Genomic DNA, 19,883 nt, shown 5'->3' with positions numbered 1-19,883 from the left:
TGACATATGATTATTTGCCTTAATATCAACGTTAGGAGAACATGAACCTATTCTTTTCAATAGAATGAGGGCTCTCAGGGGTGGAAGCCGCCCTATTTGTCTTTGCATCCCCCACAGCACTTGCCAGGCACATTGAGTTCCTCAGCACCGTTGAAATAAGCTGGGTCTCCTTGACCATGATGAGCATAGAAGTCGATCCATGCTCTGTATTGAACTTCCCTGAGGGACCAGGGAAGGTAGGGACTGACCCTGATCCCTGCCCTGAGAACTAGCAGTCTGATGGGAGAGACAAGGTGTCTAGTCTGATGGGTGAAGGACATAGTTTTATCCTCAGCAAGCCCCTGACCCACTGCAAGGACTCGGGGTACAGGTAGAGAATAGCAATGCCTCTTTCTCCTTTTCAGTGTTTTCTATACAACATCATCAAAGGAGTTCGGGAGCTGGGTGGGCAGGCCGTCTGGTCCTGAGAAATCTCTCCAGATGCCTTCGGTGCACGCCAGGCCAGGCTCCCTGGTGCGACTCTGTTTACTCCCTGTCACTCAAGTGCCCAGGACATGCTGTGGTCCCCCCAGAGAGTGCGCATGACATGGCCCCTGGCCTTATTGAGCACTCAGGGTTGACACAGTGGTGGTGGACAGAACCCAGGCAGTCAGTGCTGCCCAAAACAGCACCAGCAAAGACAGAGCAGAATTAAACAGAGCTGCCAGCCCTGCTCAGAGAGAGGAAGAGTAGGTGGGTTTGTTTAAAATGTTCCCATTACAGTCAGTTAACCTTTATGTTCCCTAAATGAAAATTGTATAAACCTGAAATTTTCGTTGATCAGGTTGCCTAGGAACAGGCAGCAGGTTTTCATAAGACAATGCAATAGATTGTCACCGATAGGGCTATTAGAAAGTGAGCTGGTTAGCGGTATTATACTGGATCCCGGTGTTATTGTTAGGTTGGTAATTAGCTGTCTGCCTCTGCACAGCACACACATCTTCCCAGGCTCGGGCAGGCTCTTGCAAATGAGGTGTCTCAGCCTGCGTCTGAGTCCTGGGGGTGGGGGTCTGGAGTCCAGGAGCAAATTGTCACCCCTGGGCTTATGAGAGAAATCTTAAAGACCCAATTCTGATGAATTTATTTCTTTTTAATCACCTTCCCCCCCACACACACTTGCAACAGTAATATTCAAAGCAGAAAATTTGGGAAATAAATAACAAAAACAAAATGCACTCAGGAAATTAAAGAGCAGAGTTGCTCTAAGACGACTTTGCTGTGTCTTTTCATATTGTTTCCCTCTATCGTATATCCCCATGTTCATTTTTCACAAAGTCACTGTAATTTCCTTTTTCCCTGCTTGCAGTTAAGGTGACCAACCGTCCTGGTTTGTCTGGGACTGAGGGTTTCCCGATACCAGAGCACATCATTATCAGCCTGCCTTCCCGTAGCTGTGTAGCTTTCGGTCAGCTTGGATGACATTCAGCCTACTGACTCCCTGTTCTTGGACTTTTAGGGTATTTCTTTTTATTTCATGATAATCAACGCATCTGGTGAATACTCATCCACATGTCCTTGCAGAATGAATTCCTACGAGTAGGATTTATTAGGTCAAAGGGTGTGTGCATGTATGGATTTTGATATTTTGTCAGGTTGCCCTCCAGGAAAATATGTGCCAGTGTCCACCCCTGCTGCCCACACTCTCAGGGACTCGACAGCAAATACTCCTTTCATCACGGCCAGTCCGATGAGTGAAAGATATGGTTCGTTTTGGGATGTGGGCTTCTTCATTAGCCATTCGTAAATTGCCCATTTGTGTCCTTTACCCATTTCTCTTTTGGGGGGTGCTCATCTCTTTCCTTTTCATCTAGACAAACTCAGTATTAAGCATATCAGTCGTGAATGTTGAACCGTTTTATCCATGTTTTTAAAAGCATGCGTGGTTATCATTCTTTAAAGAACAAGATTAATACCTGTTATCTGGTGTCTTTGAAGAAAGAGGAGTTCATATTTGAGGTAATTAAAGCTTCCCCCTAGCCTTAAGCACTAAAATATTTTTTAATTAAAGGTATTTGGGATGAGAGTATCTCCGAAATGGACAACCCACATAGGTCCCTTTTACAACAAAATATATTGCACACAATTTAACTTTTTCTTCATATCGCAGACCTGCAGTGAACAATGGTAGTTTTCTGTCATAGTGATACCCTTAGCAGCAGTTGAGCTACTTAGAATTTTGGTTCCTATATTATACGCCCCCGGACTGCTTTTTAAATAAGATACCTGATTCTTGTCCTTCCCCCATCACTATCAGGCTGTCATGCTGTTACTTCTGCTGCTATAAGCACCTGTGCCTTCCCCTATGACATTCCATCTTCATCAGAAATAGGATTGATTACCGGCTAGCAATGCTTGTTAAGTTTGTCTGTAAACTAAAAGCAAGTAAGCACTGAGCAAGGGCTTAAGGAACATTAGTAGAAACTGAAGGAGTTTCAACAGGCAGCAGTTGTACTTATTACCAGGGCTTTGCATTATAGATCATTTATGTATATGTTGTTAAAAAAATGACTTCTGGGTGTGTGAGTGGAATAGGATTTAGACATTTTGGAGGCGGAAAGGAAATAGGAAGAAAAGACTAGCAACCACCTGAAGACACAGCTGGAGAATGAGAATCTGGTGATCCAGGTGAATGGAGTCAGTGTTTAAATCTTATTACTTCCCTCGGGAGTGCCCCAGGCAAGTGGTATGGAGATGGTGGCATCGCTGACCTGGAAATTTTAAAAATCCAGCTTTCAGGCCTGCCCCTGCTAGGGTATGGTTTCTAGCTCGTGACATAAACCTTCTGATGCTCAGTTTTCTCATCTGTGAAATGGAGCCAAAACCAACTGGCCTGTCTCTTTAATAGGGGGTAGAATCAGATAGTCCAACGTGAAGAATCACTGACCTGAAGGAACCTGAGGGGAATTTGTAAACACGTAAAGGGCCAACCAAGTAATAGTAGCATTGTTACTGTTGCTGTTGTTATTCGCTGACACATCAAACAGCCTCCTAACCTCTCGTACCTTCTGTACAAATTTCAATCTGAGCTCCCAACCCACGCATGTGTATCTTAAGCTTACATCCTTGCAGCCCTTCCAAACCCAATTTCATCCTTGTAGGTTTTTCCACAGCAGGATTTCCACAAGTGGTATATTTTCTTAAATATTTATTTTGCAGGCCATTTACTCGGCACAGCTATTTTTACAAGTGAGTAAGGAGCAAGGCTAAAAATAACCTTGCTGGTAACCAGATCCGTTCTGCATTTGACATTTACGTGGAATTCATTTGCATCTCATTTGTTCGCCTTTCTGTTTAACAGGTAGAATGTAAGAAAGCTCAGCCGAAAGAAGTCATGTTCCCGCCTGGGACAAGAGGTCGGGCCCGGGGACTGCCTTACACCATGGACGCATTCATGCTTGGCATGGGGATGCTGGGTGAGTCTGGGTGGGACCCCAGGGATCCAGCGGAGTCACCGTGGACTGGGGCCTTTGGAGGCCTGTACACCCAACTGGGTTACCTACCAGCTGGACAAACTGCTTTTTACCTGTCTGAGCCTCAGTTTCCTTGTCTGTAGATGAGAATGATAACCCGCCCCCCTTTAAGACAGTTGTGACTATTAAATGAGCAGAGATAGATAGAGATGAATGGATGGATGGATGGATGGATGGATGGATGGATGGATGGATGGATAATTATCTCGTCCCATGCCTGGCTCATAGAAGGTACTGGATGGATTTTCTCTTCTTTGCAGTCCTTCTTTAAAAGGAGAAAAAGTCACTCCCTCTGTCTTGGCCCTCTCTCCTGACTGGGAGTTCTTAAAGCCCTTAGGGCTCCTGACTGGTTTAACTTGTGTGGGCTGAGGCCACATTTTCTAAAACTTGGAAGAGGAGGGGAGGAGGTGAGGGTGGGTGATAATCCTGTCTATTTAAATGATTAACATTTTTCTCTTGGGATATCAAAATTTGCATTTAAATGGATGTTTTAAATAGCCTGTTTTACTCTTTATTTGCAAAAAAGAGAGAGAGAGAGAGAGAGAGAGATGATGAAAGACAGAGTGTGTTTGTCCTGACGAAAAATGATCTCTCCTGGCTTTTAGAGAAATTGAGTTGCATATTATGCCCCTTCCTTAAAGGTATTTCTGTCCATCCTGCGTAGATAATTGAAAATCTTGCTGCTTAAATGGCATGAAAGATGGAGAAAGCGGTGGAGAAGCGTAATGGTGTGGGTCGCAACAATAATTAGAAATTTCAAGGCGAGAGAACAGTATTTTAGTGCAAGTTATTGTGTGTCGGGAAAATACTAATTAAATGGGATAAATGGTAGTTAATGGTAAAATTCCATTCAGGCACATGATCTGTCTAGTTTTAATGGGTTTTCATTTGGTTTGGCTAAGAGTCCCTCTTCTATATTTTTTGATAAGCTCTTTATGTGTTTTCAGATTTGCTCTTCACATTCATGGCTTAGTTTTATATTTATAAAACTTTCCTTGGTTTTATAAATTCTGAAAAAGAATTGTCTCTATTTTTCTGAGGAAATGACAGGGTCAGGTAAAGTTATTTTAGGGAACTTAAAATGGAGAGAGATGCCATGAAAATAACAAAAATGGCTGAGATGTTAATTTTTCTCAAATTAATGTTTTAGGTTTAACGGTTTCAAAGAAAAATCCTTTTGTAGTTCTTTAAAAATTGGGCAAGTGGTTCTAAAACTTACCTGCCGAAAGAAACATATAAGAAATCAGAAAATGTTTTAAAAGGAGAAATGAGAAAAGACTAGTTTGACTGAATATCGGAACATAGCGCAAAACTACAGTAATTAAAATAGTATGGTAGATAGGAATGCATCTGTTAATAGAAAAAGTTAAAGAGCATGAACTAAATATATTTCTATGTAAGCATATAATTATTATAAGATATGATTACTTTTAGAAATCGATGAGTATTATTTCCTTTTTGACTATAAGACACTTGTAAGGCTCTTGCTTTAAAAAATAAATTTTATTTGGTCTTTACCCTATGTCCTATGCCAAAAGAAACTCTGAATGGATTAATAGTTTTTTAAAAATCAAACCTCAAAGAAAAGAGTTGAGACCATTACCCTCTGCTAGCTTTTGGAGTCTCATATAAAGGCCTTACAGCTTAAAATAGGAGACTTTTTAGGATCCAAATCTTTAGGAAGTGCCCCCACCTTTCTGAGTCTAACTGGATGCCCCTTACCTGTGGGACGGATGAACTGGGTTTTCTTCAGGGAGAATCAAAGGTGTGGAGTGAAGCTAGTTCACTCTTGTCAGTTGCAAAGGGGCAACAGCTGTGTTCAGCCAGGACTCAGGGCCCGCGTCTCCACAGACACCCAAGTTTGACCCCTAAACAGAAGGCACCCAGTGGTTTCACAGTGGGAGCCAGGGAAGGAGGAATCTGTTGAATGCTTTGGGTCTTTGCATACCTACTGTGTGCCCGGCCCAGGCCGAGCAATGGGAGATGTACTTAGTGAGGCAGACGTGGTCCCTGTCCTCATGAAGCATGTGGTCTAGAGAGAGAGATGACATTTAACAGCCACACAGATATGTAATTCATCATAATAGAGAGAGTTGTGGGGGTGCTTTAAGAGTATACAATAAAGAATGGAAACTAGTCTGAGGAATCGGGGAACAGCTCCCTGTGGAGGTGACATTTCAGCTGGGATGAGAAGAATGAGTAAGCCAAAGGTCATCTGGACAGAATAAACAGCCTTGGAACTCAAGGGTCCTAGTGTGAAACCCTAAGAGCCAGCGGGCCTAGCTGGGTGGGGCGGGTCCAGGCAGGGCATGCATGAGGAGGGGTGGTGGCCCAGCAGGCCCAGGATTGGGTTTGGCCGTGGCTGGTGGTGGGCAGACCCCAGTGCTCCCTGTGCTTCTCCAGACGCCATCCAGCTGGTTCCTGCTCACCGAGGGATGGATGGTGGTGAATGCCAGGTGCTTACTCACCTGCCTCAGCTCTTTCCCCTTCTGCTAGGGTCTCAAGTGATGACTTCCTCAGGTCGCAGTAAAGGAGTAACATTTAGTTACAAATGTCTTTGTGGTTAGAGTCTAATAGTTCTTGATTTAAAACCTCCCACAGCCCACCCCCACTCTTGCTGCTTAAGGCTTTTGCCCACGTAGCTCTGGTTGAGATTGCCACCAGGCTGTACCCCAAACCTCAGCCAGTCCCCCCAGGTCACAGAGATGCTTTTCCTCCCCCAACCCGATGAGGAGCCTCCACCAAAGGGAGCTGTGTGGGCCAGAGGGAAGAGCGCGGCACTTCAGAATCAAATCTGGACTTCTCACACTGCCAGCTATGTGACTTGGGGCAAGTGACAGCCTCTCCGTCCTTCAGTTACCCCACCCATAGATATGGATCTGGAGGCCCTCACTTCATGGGTAAATGAAACCATAACATGCCCAGTGAATGCTGTATTTCATCAGATCCGAGCTGCATGGTTGGTAAAATGCACCTTCATGTACCATTCAGAAAGAAAAAAAATGCTATTAATTAAACTGCAGTGATGCTTTCTTAGCACAGTCTTGGTGAGATATTTCCCACTTTCAAGAGATGTTGAAATATGAAAAGTGTCTTCATATCAACGAAATACAGTAGCAGGCACTCGAGCTGGGAGCTGTTATTAATAAGGTACTGGGGGCCCCTGGGCAAATTACCACTTGAGTAGGTGCTCAGTACTCTTCCACTTGTGGTCCCTTCCTGGCCGTGGCTGAGAACATAGCTAGACTCGCAGGTGTGACTTGTGCTGTGGCCCCTGCAGCCTCCTCTGTGTGGACCCCCAGCTCAAGGAGTTGGATTATTTTTGAGTTTTTCAAGCAGAGGTCCATGCCGCACATCAGCCTGAGTAGCCCCCAGCCCGGCCCCCTGAATTCCCCAGCCCTTATGGTGAGTCCATCCAGACACCTGCTGAGACAAGGCCTTATGAGAGGCCCCCAAGCATGCCCCAGCCAGGAACCAGCCCAAGGTCCAGGCAGAAGGGGTGAGTCAGGCACAGTTTCCGGGGAACAAACTCACAGTCTCACAGTCTGGTTGGCCTGTTGCCTCCCCAGCCAGGCCGGACACTCCACCGAGCCTTCTCTGATGCCCACCCCCAGAAGCACCTGGGGCTGCCCTCCATTTCACCCACTGGCACAGCTTGGCACCCTGGGTCTGTGGACTCTCTGGGCGAAGAGAGTGCCATCTGCTGTGCTGTGACCGGAGCCCTTGCTTCTCCCTTCTAAAGTGGTGACTTCTGGAGGAGTCTAATCCTTCGGTAGAATGGCCTGACGTGTCCCCATTAGTCACCTGGGTCACCCGTCCCTGGTGCGCCAGACCTGCATATCAGTCCCGGAATCCTTACCATCACCACCATCAGCAGTTTGACTGAGGAACTTGGCTCATGCAGAAAAAAAAATTTTTTTTAATTCATTAATGAATGGAACGAGATGAGGTTTTAGTGATTTAAACGTTTTTGTTGAGTGAGTAGAAAACGCACTTCTAGGGCTTTTTAGATGTGAAACTACAAACAATTGGTTTTTAAATCCATTCATTCAACAAATATTTATTGAGTGTCTGCTACGTGCCAGGCACTGTTTTAGATGCTGAAGATGCAGCAGAGAATGAAGCTTCTGATCGCAGGGAGCTGATATTCTAGTGAAACAACAGATACACTGGTCCGTAAATGACCTGGAAACTGTGGAACTAATTCTTGAATGTCCTTTAAGATTTCTCCATACTTGGGGAGGTCTCATCATAGGGAAGCTGATAAGCATACAGTTGCTCAGTTATTCTTTCTGGATCTCTCTTGACTGCAGACGTCCTTGGGGAGAACCTACAGCTGTTTTGGTTTTGGCTTTCACAGCCTTTGACAAAATCAGAATAATCGGCCCAATGGGAATTCCTTAAAAAGAGCATAGGAGAGAGGAGGAGGGGTTGGGTCTCCCTGCCTTTGAGCCAGACAAAACCAAAATCAACTGAGACCCTTAGAAAAGGTCTTTTTTGCAGCCCTCAGATTTTGTTCCACTGCCTGGCAGCCCCAAAGAGGTGCCTGCAGTTATCCAGCTCAATGCACTAGAATCTCTGTTTTTTCTTAATGAAAGTGGACTTAATAAAAGCAAACATGATTATTGTTGATATATTTGATTCCCCTTGGCCTTCTCAGCCACATAATCTTACTGCCTTCCACTCTCTTGACCCCGCTGGGCACACACTGTTTAACAGGTTTAATTCCAGTGGTAGAGAAATATCTCATTGCTGAGGCCTTGAAAAACTTCACCCTGCAGGCCCAGAAATGGAGAGACACTTGACCAGCTGAAGAAAGCCAGAGGCACTTATCAGTGCTCGTACTGAGAAGGCCCTGTGAAATCCTGACCCAGTGTTCCCTGACATTAAGCCCCTCTGAAATGAAAGCCAAAAAAAAAAAAAAAAAATCATCGTGGAGAAGGAATGAGAAGCTGTAATCTGCTGGCATTCACTAACAGACCGAAAGATGATGGGCTGGAACTTACAGCCACATGTCTAGACTCATTTGTAATTTCAACTGGGATTTGTCTTTCCAAAAATGTCTGTCGAGGTCACTCCCAAGGAGGTCTCCATGTGTTCAGCCGTTTCCTTGTAAACAGAGGAGACTCAAAATTCATCCTTTCATTTTCCTTCGAGAGCGGTGCAGTGCATTAGGTCTTTGTGTGTTGGAACGTCTCATATCTGTGCTGCCCAAGATGGTAGCCACTAGCTACCTGTTGAGCTTTTAAGATGTGGCTTCTGTACCTGAGGAACTGAAGTTCTCGCTTTGTATAACTTAAATTTAATGTAAATTGGATAGCACAGGTCTGGACTCCGGATGATTCTGGGGGCAAGCACCTTTGTAGACCTTGCCTGGGAAGGGCTCTTGGCACTTGGTGTTGCATCCATATGCAGACCTCGCAGAGCCGGTGTGGTGCCCCAGGCAGAGCTCTGCACACCTGGCAGTGGTGTCACCCTCTTAACAGTTCCCATGTCTCTTTCCATGAGGGGCCTGGTGGGAGCAGTTTTCCATGACTCTGAGTAGCTGACTAACAGAGCCTGGGAGAAGATGAGTCACATGCGCATCTAGCATGCAAACATCTTTTAGGATTGGAGCAAAGATCTAGAACCACAGTTCTGAGACCTCTGCTGGCATCTCTAAAAGGGGACCCGAAAATGAGCTCACTGTCAAAGTCAAATTCTATTGTTGATTTGTAGATTTTTTTCCCCCCACATAGGAAGCCTATCTGTAAGAAAGGTGGCCATGCAGGCAGAAGGCTTGGTTTTTTTCTTTAGTGACAAGAGATAATTACTGTGGGATTGATCAGGCGTCCAGAGTACTGGAGCAAATAAATTGTGCAGTAGCCAGTGCAGGAGGGGCCCGGCTGCTAATGGAAGTGGTGGCTGGGTCATCTCACGGTAATGTGGCTTGATGGAGCATCCGCATGGGTCTGCTGTAATGTGCTATTGATATGCAGCCAGCCAATTTCCCCCGTGTGGCTGGGGCTGGGAGCCGTGCGAGCAGAGTTGGGCTGCACAGCAGTAAATGAAGAGGAAAATTGAAGTAATGTTGTATTATAAATTTATGATTTCATCGGCCTGGCCCAGAGGAAGTTCAGCAGTGGGGGCTGGAGATCAGATCCCCTACTCCGGCAGATGCCACGTTCTCACCTTTGTTGTTCAGGAGACAATATTGACATTTCCGAGAAGTCTGGGGTAAGGCCACAAATTGGGGTGAACTTGATAATGCTTTCCTTCTTTCTTTTTGAAGACTTCTGAGTATGCCAGGAAGAAAGCAGATATGATGGAATCATACAGGTGGAGTGAATCAGGGAGGGACTAGGCATTCCACCAGCCCCCACCCCACCCACCCTGAGGGAGTCTCAAAAGTGACACATGGGTTTACACTTTTGCTGTCAGATTAACACTAAAATATTTAAGACCCCCAGCGCTGAAGTTCGAAGCAAAGGAATCATTTTTCACCAGGAAAGGCCCTAGGCAGCAGCGATTTGGCTGCTTGCATATAATTCGTTTATCAATATTGTTGAAATAATGGTATAAGAAATTTAGTGCTGAAAGATCTGATTTGATAACAGGTGATTAATTTGGAGGAGAATCGAACTGGCCGGCCATGAAATAAATACCCAGGGAGGAGCCAGTGCGCATGTGTCCGTTTAAGGCACCCAAGTCTTGGTTTCTGTCCTTCATCTCTGTCCGTTTCTCCTCTTTCCCTATCGGGTGCCAGAACTCCACGTCTCACGTCAGCCCTGCTCCTCAGCAGTCAGCGCAAAGCTCCCACGTCATCCTGTCTCATCTGGGCAGCCTTCTGCCAACGAGACACCAAATGCTGGGAAATAAATGCACAGGGAAGGAGCAGGTGGCAAGACTCTTGTGAGGTAGAAACAGGTCAATTGGCCGGCGAGTTGTGGCTGCAAATTTGGAAAAGCTCAGCCGAAGCAAGGGAAAGGAGCCACAGCTGGTGTCAGTTGCAAATTGGGGCTCATCAGTGCTGCAAGGGACCTGCAAAGCTTTCTACAGCGGGCAAGACTCAAGCTCCCAGAGAAAAGGGAAGACCTCCGAGGGCATGGTCTTGGGCCAGAGACAGGGCTGGAACCCAGGTCTCCTGATGCCCAGTCCAGCAAGCTGCTATCCTGGGACCGATGACAGATTTACTGATGACAGGTCGGGGCAGAGGCTATGACACCTGTGAGCACGAGGAGGGGAGGGAGGGCGAGTCCCATCTCTGGACCTCTGAGGCATAAAAGCTCTATGAACAAGCAACAGGAAGACCAGCAAACTCTAACTCAGTGCCAGAGTGCACACCAGATCGAATTTAGTGAAGGATCCTGTTCCTTGAGCAGTCACTCGCAGGGTCGTTTTATGCTTGTAACACTGAGAGTCCACCAGGAGGTGCACAATGAGACCCCAGAGACTGTGTTTAGGGATGTTTAAGGGGCTGTTTAGAACTACAGAGGCGCAGATGGAAAGTTCTCTATTGCCCTCATGGCTGGCAGCTGTCAAACCCACCCACCAAAGCAGTTTTCTACCAGCGTTTTGGTGACAAGCAACAAAAACAACTCTAGCTGCTGGAAGCAGCCAGGGAGATTATTGGAGGGGCTTGGGCAACACACAGAATTGCCAGGAAGGCTGAAGAACAGGTAGTAACCAGAAGCTGGGTGGTCAGAGCCACAGCCATAACCAGAGACAGCCCAGGAATGACCTGATCAGGGGGCCACTGTTGCTGTCGCTAGATCCTGGACTCCCCTGCAAGTTCTGAACCACGCCCTCCTCCTCTGCCCCACTGGCCCCAGACGTGGATCCTGGGAAGGCTTTCGTTGGCTGAGCCCAGGTTCCCGGTCTGTCCGACTCAGGGAGCAGGAGGGAGGTCTTGCCTGCATCCATGATGGGAGGCAGGCCTCTCTCCGAGACTCACGGAGAAGGGGCGTCAGGTGCTGGGCAGCCAAAAAACAACCACGAACAGCCCGCCTCAGACATCAGAGCAAAAGTCAGGCCGGCAGAGGGAGCAGGATTGGCGAGGCGGTAGGATTGCCAGATGGCATTCGAAGAGCATGAACATGCTGAGGATCCTACACATTGAGGAGAGGGGGCTCCATGAGCCTGGCGGGGCAGGAACAGGGGTGCGCGAGGGGTCTCCAGGGCTGGTGGAATCTCAGTCCAAGAAGGCTCCACCAGCCTTCTTTGTAGCCCGAATCAAGAAGCAGTGACGTAGACAGTGAAGTGTCCTGAGTGGGCATGATGAAGGTCATGAGAGCTGAAGTGACATCTCACTGACAGTTTCCCAAGGGATCGGAGAAGGCCACACTTGGACCAGAACGTTCCTCTACACCCAGTGCCCAGCCCAGCAGCACTTTGCACCCCTCGGTTAACCGATCACCCCCTAGGTCACCTGCTGAGGCAAGTGTGTGAAAAGCACATGCTTGCTGCAAGATGCCTGTGGAGACATGGTACGAGGCTTTTGATTTGGGCCACAGATTGTGGTGCACTTTTTAACCCAGCCGGCCCCTTACCGTTCTCCGAGGGCCTTGGGAAGATCCTGGTACCCTGCGGAGTGTCTGTGCTCAGACGCGGGCCCTGGGACCTCAGCTCCCCTGGGCCTCGGCTCACTGGGCCCAGTGTTTTCCCAGAGGCACAGGGCCAACCCTGAGTTTCACCACTAAACTGATCCCCAGTGCTCATGCTCCGTCGGGTGCTGGCGCTGCTGCTGACCGCTGCCCGGGGAGGAGGCATTGTGAGGACCTTAATCTCCCATTGTCAATAGCTGTAAGGTAAAGTACATTCAGGGTGAGCTCTCCAAATGTCAGAGCCAGGCCGGGCCCTGTGTCTGTTGCTAATACGTGGCATTTACTCTACAGGTCAAGAAAGCATGTGGCTTTGGGGGGTCTTTCTGCCCAAATACAGGTTAATTACCAGCAGGTTGACCAGTCCCCCAGCTATGGGAGAGAGGTGACCCAGGCCCCGGGTAAGACCCTCATGGGAGACAAATCATTTTGTGGAGGAAAATAATTCAGGTTGCTTCTCCCTCCCCCCACCCCACCCCCGGGGTTCCCCCTAGACCTGAGGCGGCTGTAGTAACAGGACTGTGTTCTTTCTCTCTGTGTTCAAGGCTACCCCAACTTTGTGGCAACTTATGGCCGCGGCTACCCCGGATTTGCTCCTAGCTATGGCTATCAATTCCCAGGTGAGTGTCTTTGACTCCTGGGGTGTTGGAAACATGGGAGGTGGGCTGCATTTGGGGGAGGGAGAACCCCTAAAGAGAACACTGTGCGTACATATATCCATTAAAGAAATGACCTGTAGGTGCTAAATTTCAAGTCCACTTAACGCCAGGGTCAGGCTGCAGCTCAGTATGGTCAACAGAAGTGTTTCACTGGTGCCGAGTGTTTGGAGGTGGCAGCTTTTACAGGGAAAAGGAAGAACCGAGGAAGGTGTCCTCCGTCTGCTCACTCTCCTTTTTCCAAAACCTGTTCGGGGTTCTCTCAGCCTGGGGACCAAACTCTCGGCCCAGGGTTTCCTTTCGCCCTCTGCTCCCCGCCCCCTGCCTGCTGTCTCCCATCACCCACCCCCCCCTCCTCCCCTCCTCCAGCTCCGTCCTGACGCCTTCTGTGCCCTTCTGGTGTGTGTTGGGTGTACTGTTGGGGTTTAGGTTTGCTGTCTGTCTTGGTGGGGGTGTTTAGATTCTTCCTCCCCTCTGTGTGGGTGTCAGGGACTCAAGGCAGAGCCCACAGTGCCATGCTGCAGCTTCTTCCATGTGGCTGGGACTCCCACCCGAGGTGGCAGCAGGGTAGCCATGATCTTATAGGGGTAGGGGGAGGGGTGCTAAAGGAAGTGATATTTTATGGGACTTGGCTTTTCCCCTGAGGGGGTCAACCAGCCTTTCCCAGACCTGGAGTGCAGATGAGAATGTATTGGGGTGCTTTGGGTGTCTGTGTGCAAAGGAAGCTGGGGTTTCTAGAGAAGGCGTTAGGAGTGGAGTTTCATCCTCTGGGGTTCTGTGCTGGGCACGGAGGCGCTGTAGGGCGCTGGGCTTCAGGCGGCGTTTCACTCCTGATCGGTCATCCCGCCTGGAGATGCAGTAGGAAGCAGAGGGAGCAAAGATGTGGCCCTGGGAGGACGGGGTCCGAAGCCAGCGAGGAGGGCAGTGGGAGGGGAACGTGAGGGGCTTGGCCCGGTGTTTGCCTCACCGGGCTTTGGGGTTGCGAGGTTGTATGTGGGCAGGTCAGGAGGCATTCAGGACACTTAGGGCCATGCTCCATGGGGGACAGAGCCCTCGACTAGCGACCAGCAGTGGAGCCTAGGCTCTTGGCCTGGCTGCCCACGGCCACAGGCAGGTCACTCTGCATCTCTGGGCCTTACTTCTGTCTTCTGTAAGTGAGAGCTTTGCACAGAGTGGCCGCTGGGCTCTGTGCCCCTTTCTGATTGTAGAGGTGCGAGGCAGAGAGGCAGATACAGTAGCACAAGACCCAGATGGAGGAGTGTGAGTGTGAGGGACTCCCCGTGAGTGTGTCCCCTTCCCCTAGGGCCAGGCAGTTTCCCGTCAGGGTAGGGCCCTCAGCAAGTATCCTTGCCTGCCCTAAGGAAGTGCTCTCCACTGCGTCTTTACAACAGATGGCTGCTTCGAAGGCCGTGGGCCTCTCGGAGCAGGAGAAGCCAGCACTGGGCCAGGCAAGGCCTGGAGTTTGCTCACTCTGCTCCTCCGTTAGATTTTCACTTTTAACAGATGGGGGCACCAGGGCCTGGAGAGGTGGAGAACCCTGTTCAAAGGGGCAGGACCAGGATTTGGGCCCAGATGTTCTGGGCCTTATGTGCCACCCTCCGCTACCTCTCTAGCATCCATCTATCCAGTACAATGACACGTCCCACGTGTAGCTACTGTTCCTCAGTCACACTAGCCTCATTTCAGTTACTCAGTAGCCACTTGTGACTTGTGGCTACCGTCAGCGCAGAATATAGAACATCCTAATCACAGAAGGTTCTGTTGGATGTGCCATTCAGAATCGTAAAGGAAGAGCTATAGTCTGGTGGGAGTACACAGTCCACACGCATACACGCACATGTGCACTGCCCTCCCGGGGCAACCTGGTGTCCCTCTGTCCCCATTCTCCGTTCCTTTTCCATCCTGCTCAGCCCAGAAGCTGGTGGCCGTTTCAGGGACGCCTTCCCTCCCCTGGTTTCCAACCCAGGGGACAGGAAGACACACAGGCTCACACATCCTGTGCTTGGCGCAGCCCAGGTAACCTTCACAGCCAGGTTACCGTTGCCCCCTTGGTGTGACACTAGTCCCAGGAGGGCAGAACTGGGGGATTCTAATGTAGGATAATTTGGGGGGTGACAAATTGGAGCCCATGCTAAAGCCTCTGTATCGTCTGAGAGCCTGCCCTCGGAGCCCCATGAACCAGCCCAGGAAATGTCGGTAGAGCAGTGTCTCAGGGACCTGCATCCGTGGATCCGCTAGAGTGACCAACCAAGGCAGGGTAGAATGAGATGCGCCCCTCCAGGTGCTCAGCCCTTTACCATAAGCCAAGGCTTTGGGAACAGAGCAGTGGGCTGGTAAAGGGCATGGAATGGGCTTGGAGGGACTATATCCAGGTCCCATCTGTTTATCATTGTCACTCGATCCCACAGCTTAACACAGTCATCTGAGTTTGAATGAGACAGAAATCAGGCATTTAAATGTCCAGACAGAGTCTCCCTAACCCATGGGACATGGCCATTCTGTTCTCTCTGAGCCATCAAATTCTCCATTTCCCCATCTTTCCTACTTGCTGGAAGCCTCTTGTTTGTCCTCACCAGTGTCTTATCAGTGGCCACAAGAGTGAGGCCACCTGCTCTCAGGGTGGGTCAGGGTGTGGAATGGCCCGGGCCGGGAAGAGTGTGGCCCAGTGGCTGGACCTAGTTGCTCACGCCCCTCCAGGAGGAGCCAGGCTGATTTCAGAGTCCGTCTGTCCTCTGCTGACCCCACCCCAGGGAGGAGCTGCCTCTTGTGGAACGGTGGCTCTGTCTATTCCAAACACCTCACTAAGCAGCCTGGGGTTCCAGACCACAACTCCTGGGGAGCCCCTGTGGCTTTCCAATCAAAGAGCTCATGAAGTGGTGGTTCCCCCCGAGAGCAGACTTGACCCCTCCTGCCACAAGGGCAGGGCCCCTGCTGAGGGAAGCTTTGAAGTTTTCTGACATCTATCTCTTGCCTCGTGCCAGCAAGGAATGTTTCTAGTAGATCTGGCCAAGAGGTGTGGGCTGCAGAGTGGTGACCTAGAGGAGGGGCAGCCCCACTCTCTGCCCTCTCCACCCCAGCCACCAGGCTGACTCTTTCGCCGCCCCCCACCCAACGCCACAGGATCCTGTGGGTCAGAGACGGCAGCAAAGCTGTCGTATCACCACCAAACCGTCCTGATGTTTTTTTCTTTGTGATCTTTCTTTCCCACGTCCTCACTGTGTGCCCACTTCACTCACTTCCTACCTCCAGTCCTGTGACGTGTGTGGACCCCACACCCCTCCCAGCCTCTCTCTTGACTCCACCCTACTGGGGCAACTCAAGATCCTTAGCTAAGAGAAGCGGAAGGACACCTCGGTCCCGGAGAGCAGCTAAGGTCCTTCGTCCTCACAAACTACGTATCCCTGTCAGGAAAATGCAGTCTGACCTTTACCAAGGGTCCTCCCTCTCACCTGAATTGGCTCTTTCTGTGAACACCCATCTCGTCTGCGTGGGTGTCTCCCATGTCCCTCTCAGTGGAGCCCTGTTTTACCTGTGTGAGCTTCCTGGGCCACACAGTAGATATTAAATGGCACCTGCCTCTGCCCGCCTTGAGAGTCTGTGAAAATAAGTGAGATGCTCCGATGGAGAGGGCTAGGCGCCTTCGGAAAATCATTAGAGTGGGGAGTAGTTCTCTTCGAGGAAGACTGAGTGATGATGACCAACCGCTGTGGAAACAGCTCCTTCCGAGGCCCAGCTGTCCCCGCGTGTGCCCCCACCCCAACCCCGTAAATCACGGCACGCGCTCCAATTATTATGATCCTGATCGGCCGTCTCTCCCATTTCCTCTCTTTCCCGCTCTGGACCCTCAGTTTAATCTGTTAATTTCTGTTCTTATTTCACTTTGCAGACTATTTGCCGATTTCACAAGACATAATTTTTATCAACTAGCTCTTAAGAGAGGCATAACAAATTGGGGTTTGCTACCATTACTAGAGAGGATACAGTCCCGGCGGGGGCCACCCCGGCTGCTGTCAGTGCCCACTGAACCTCTCCTAGCTGCCTGTTTGAATGAATGTTCTTTTGCTTATTTTTAATTCGTGGAAAAGACTCATGTCCTCATTGCTTCACTCAGTTTTTTAAAAATAATTTTATTCTCCAGTCCCCTCTCATTTCGCTTCTGGTACGCACTGTGAACACCGCCCACCCCCCACTGCCCTGCCTGCCACCTCCGCTAGAATGTAACGGGGCCAGAAGGAAACTTCTCACAAACTGTGGAGCCTCCTCAGGGGAATCCAGGTGGAAGCCATCAAATCTTAAATAACGACCAGACTCATTGAGGCATTGAAGTGTTGGTGACCCACGGGGGCTGGGGATGCGTGACTTGGAGCACCTGTGTCCCGTGGTGGACAGTACCAAAAGTGAATATACTCACACACTCACACATACATCTATAAATACCAGTGTGAGAAACTCAATCTGGAAGAAAAACTATATAAACATGATCTGGTTGTCTTTGTCTTTTGGGGCCAGTCCCTCAGGAGCTGTTGCCATAACAATAAGCACACTCTCTTCCAGAAGAGACAGTGGAGAACCCCGGGTGCTGCCACATCTCAGGCACCATGGACACCCGTCCACACCAGGCCCCTCCTTCCTCAGCGCCTCCGCCCTCGCCTCCCTTTTTGTGCTGGCCTCGCATTCCCTGGTGGCATCAAGGACCTAATGGCCCACTGGGGCCGGAGGGAACAGAACTCAGAGGGTCCATCCCTGATTAAGTCAGCATCCCTGATAGTCACCCCCAGAAGGGCTTTCTTTTTGCATGATCTCAACCCCCTCCACTCCCGGCTTGAAAAATCTCCACTCTCAAATGAACGAAGTATAGCTCGGTTGGACCCCCAAGAGTCACCCCTTGGTTCACACACATAGTTTGTGAGAAGTGACCCGTGTGCTCCCATTGGGTGCATTTGATGTGAGCAAATCCATGTTTGAATGTCAGTGTCCTTGAGTCCCAACTCGTGTGGTTTTGCACATCTCATTAAAGATGCTCGATGTAATAATTGGTTAGTTTTCTTTTATTTTTCCCGCAGGCCTTTTCATGAGTGCTGTTTTTTTTAATCTGTATGGCTTTTTTTTTTTCCTCTTTATTTTGTTCTATGGATTGCTTTGCTTTGGTGAACTTGTCCTAGTATGCTTGTCTCACAAACGTTTTAGCCATTGTGAATTTTCTTCATCTCTGTAAATAGCTCATCTGTGCTTCTCCCTAATGACATTTTATTTTTTCCCCCTGTAAGCAACTGAGGTAGAAAAATAAATTGTTTACCATGGACATGCTGTGTGCTGCCGTCTCTTAGCCTGACAGTGTCCCTTTCTCGCTCTGGGGGAGGTGAATGCACTGAATAACTGGTACCCATGACAGCCTAGTAGTGCAGTTTCTGAAAGCATGCAGACTCCCTCTGGCTGCTGTCTGTCCCCATCCTCCTTCCCACCCTGCTTCCTCCTGTCCCCTGCACTTGCTCGAGGCAGGCCTGTCCTTGAGCAGAGGGACAGAGCATCTGCATGCAGCAGCTGTACAGTTCACCCCATGCCCCCTTCTCTGCCATCGTTCCTGCCCTCGAGTGAGAATGCCACTGGAACATCTGGAGTCCCTCACATCTGTGTACCAGGTGTGTGTGAGCTCATGCACGTGCTTGTGCACACTGGCCTATATGTGGTTTGCATGTGGCTTGCCTTCCCAACTCCCCTGAACACTACAGTTTGTTGGAGGCACTTGTAGTGCTGGACATGAAGCTAGAAGGCCTTGTTTCTAGGCCTTACTTGGCCACATAGTAGCCATGTGACTTTGAGCAGGTGACCTAGCTGTCTAAACCCTGGGGATTATAATAGTGCCTAGAGTTAGTCAGGTGGTTAAATAGGATAATATGTATAGTTGAACATGTATTATAAACTGGTAAATGTTCTACAACTGGAAATGTTAGAAATGGTGGGCTCTGAGGTTCCTACTGTGTCACTGTCCTGCGTGGTTTTCTCTTCCTCATCGCCCCAGTGGAGCTGCCTGCTGGCGGTTCTGCTTACCAGTGAAAAGAATGATGTAGGATCCCTAAGTGAAGCCAGAGAGTTGCTGGGACTTCTTGTCCACCCCTGCACCCCACACTTCCTCTTCCCTCCTTCCCTCTCCATTTACTTCAAGATGCTTTTAGTCCAGCCGAAGGAGAGAGAACCAGTGATCAGACCCATTGAGCATCATGGGACAGGTGCTTAGCTAGAGAGAGGGAATCTTTCTCTGCTATAAAGGGACAAAGGGCAGGCTGCTTGTCCTGCCTGAAGGCCAGTCAGGAATGGCCCCCTAGAAACGGTGACATCAGAACTGGGTCTTGCAAAATTAAATCAAATTATCTAAGTAAAGAAAGGAAGGGAGTATATCCCAGGCAGAGAAACAATAAACTTAGACGCTGAATTAAGTAGTTTTAAGAAAGAAAAGTAAGAAAACAATAATAATGCCGTAAACAAAATAAGAATTTGTTTCTCTCTCCTGTGTAAAAGAAGCCTGGATGTGGCTTCATAGTATTAAGGGTCTGGGTTTCTTTTATCTTCTTGTTCCATCATCTTCAACATAAGACTCCACCTCATAATCTAAAAAGGCTGCTAGAGCTCCAGCCAGTACACACTCATTCCAGTAGAGTGTCTCTCTCCCTTTAATAACATATTTTTAAAGTCACGTGAGACACTCTACTTAGATCTCATTGGTCATCTCTTAGGCCTACCTGGCCAGTTTTAGCTACAAGGGAATCTCAGAAATGTCTTTAGGTAACCATGTGCCCAGCTAAAAGCAGGGGATTCTGGTACTACGTATGAAGAGTAGAATAGATACTAGGGGACACTCAGCAATCTCTGCCACAAACCTGAAAGAGGAGGCATTGCATGCCCCAGGTTTATGAGCGGTTTTGTGTATGGGAAGCTTACAACAGTATCTTTGGTGCGGGAGACTTGAGAGTCAGGGTGGGCCTTGTGACTCAGACTCAGAAATTCAAATTTGATCCCCAAAAGATATGAAAAGCCCTTAGAGGATTTTAAGTAGAAAAGCGATATGGTCAGGTTTCCAGGGTGAGTCAGAAGGGGCTTGGGAAAGTAGGGGGGCCAGTGAAGAAACTGCAAAGATGAGTTCA

The 19,883-nt window shown here is 49.0% G+C and overlaps 1 protein-coding gene across 1 annotated transcript in view; it reads left to right on the top strand.

The window, feature by feature from the left end:
- LOC105302139 (RNA-binding protein Musashi homolog 2) overlaps positions 1-19,883 on the top strand; it is a 264,916-nt gene that overhangs the window by 194,748 nt on the left and 50,285 nt on the right. The window contains exons 6-7 of the mRNA XM_011375105.2: positions 3,338-3,452; positions 12,634-12,708. Coding sequence (XP_011373407.2) covers positions 3,338-3,452; positions 12,634-12,708 — 190 coding nt within the window. The remainder of the gene's footprint in view (positions 1-3,337; positions 3,453-12,633; positions 12,709-19,883) is intronic.

The sequence above is a fragment of the Pteropus vampyrus genome, unplaced genomic scaffold (assembly GCF_000151845.1).
Source record: "Pteropus vampyrus isolate Shadow unplaced genomic scaffold, Pvam_2.0 Scaffold261, whole genome shotgun sequence".
Classification (NCBI taxonomy): domain Eukaryota; kingdom Metazoa; phylum Chordata; class Mammalia; order Chiroptera; family Pteropodidae; genus Pteropus; species Pteropus vampyrus.
Note: the sequence above shows the minus strand (reverse complement) of the source record. Positions and strands in the feature narration are given on the sequence as shown.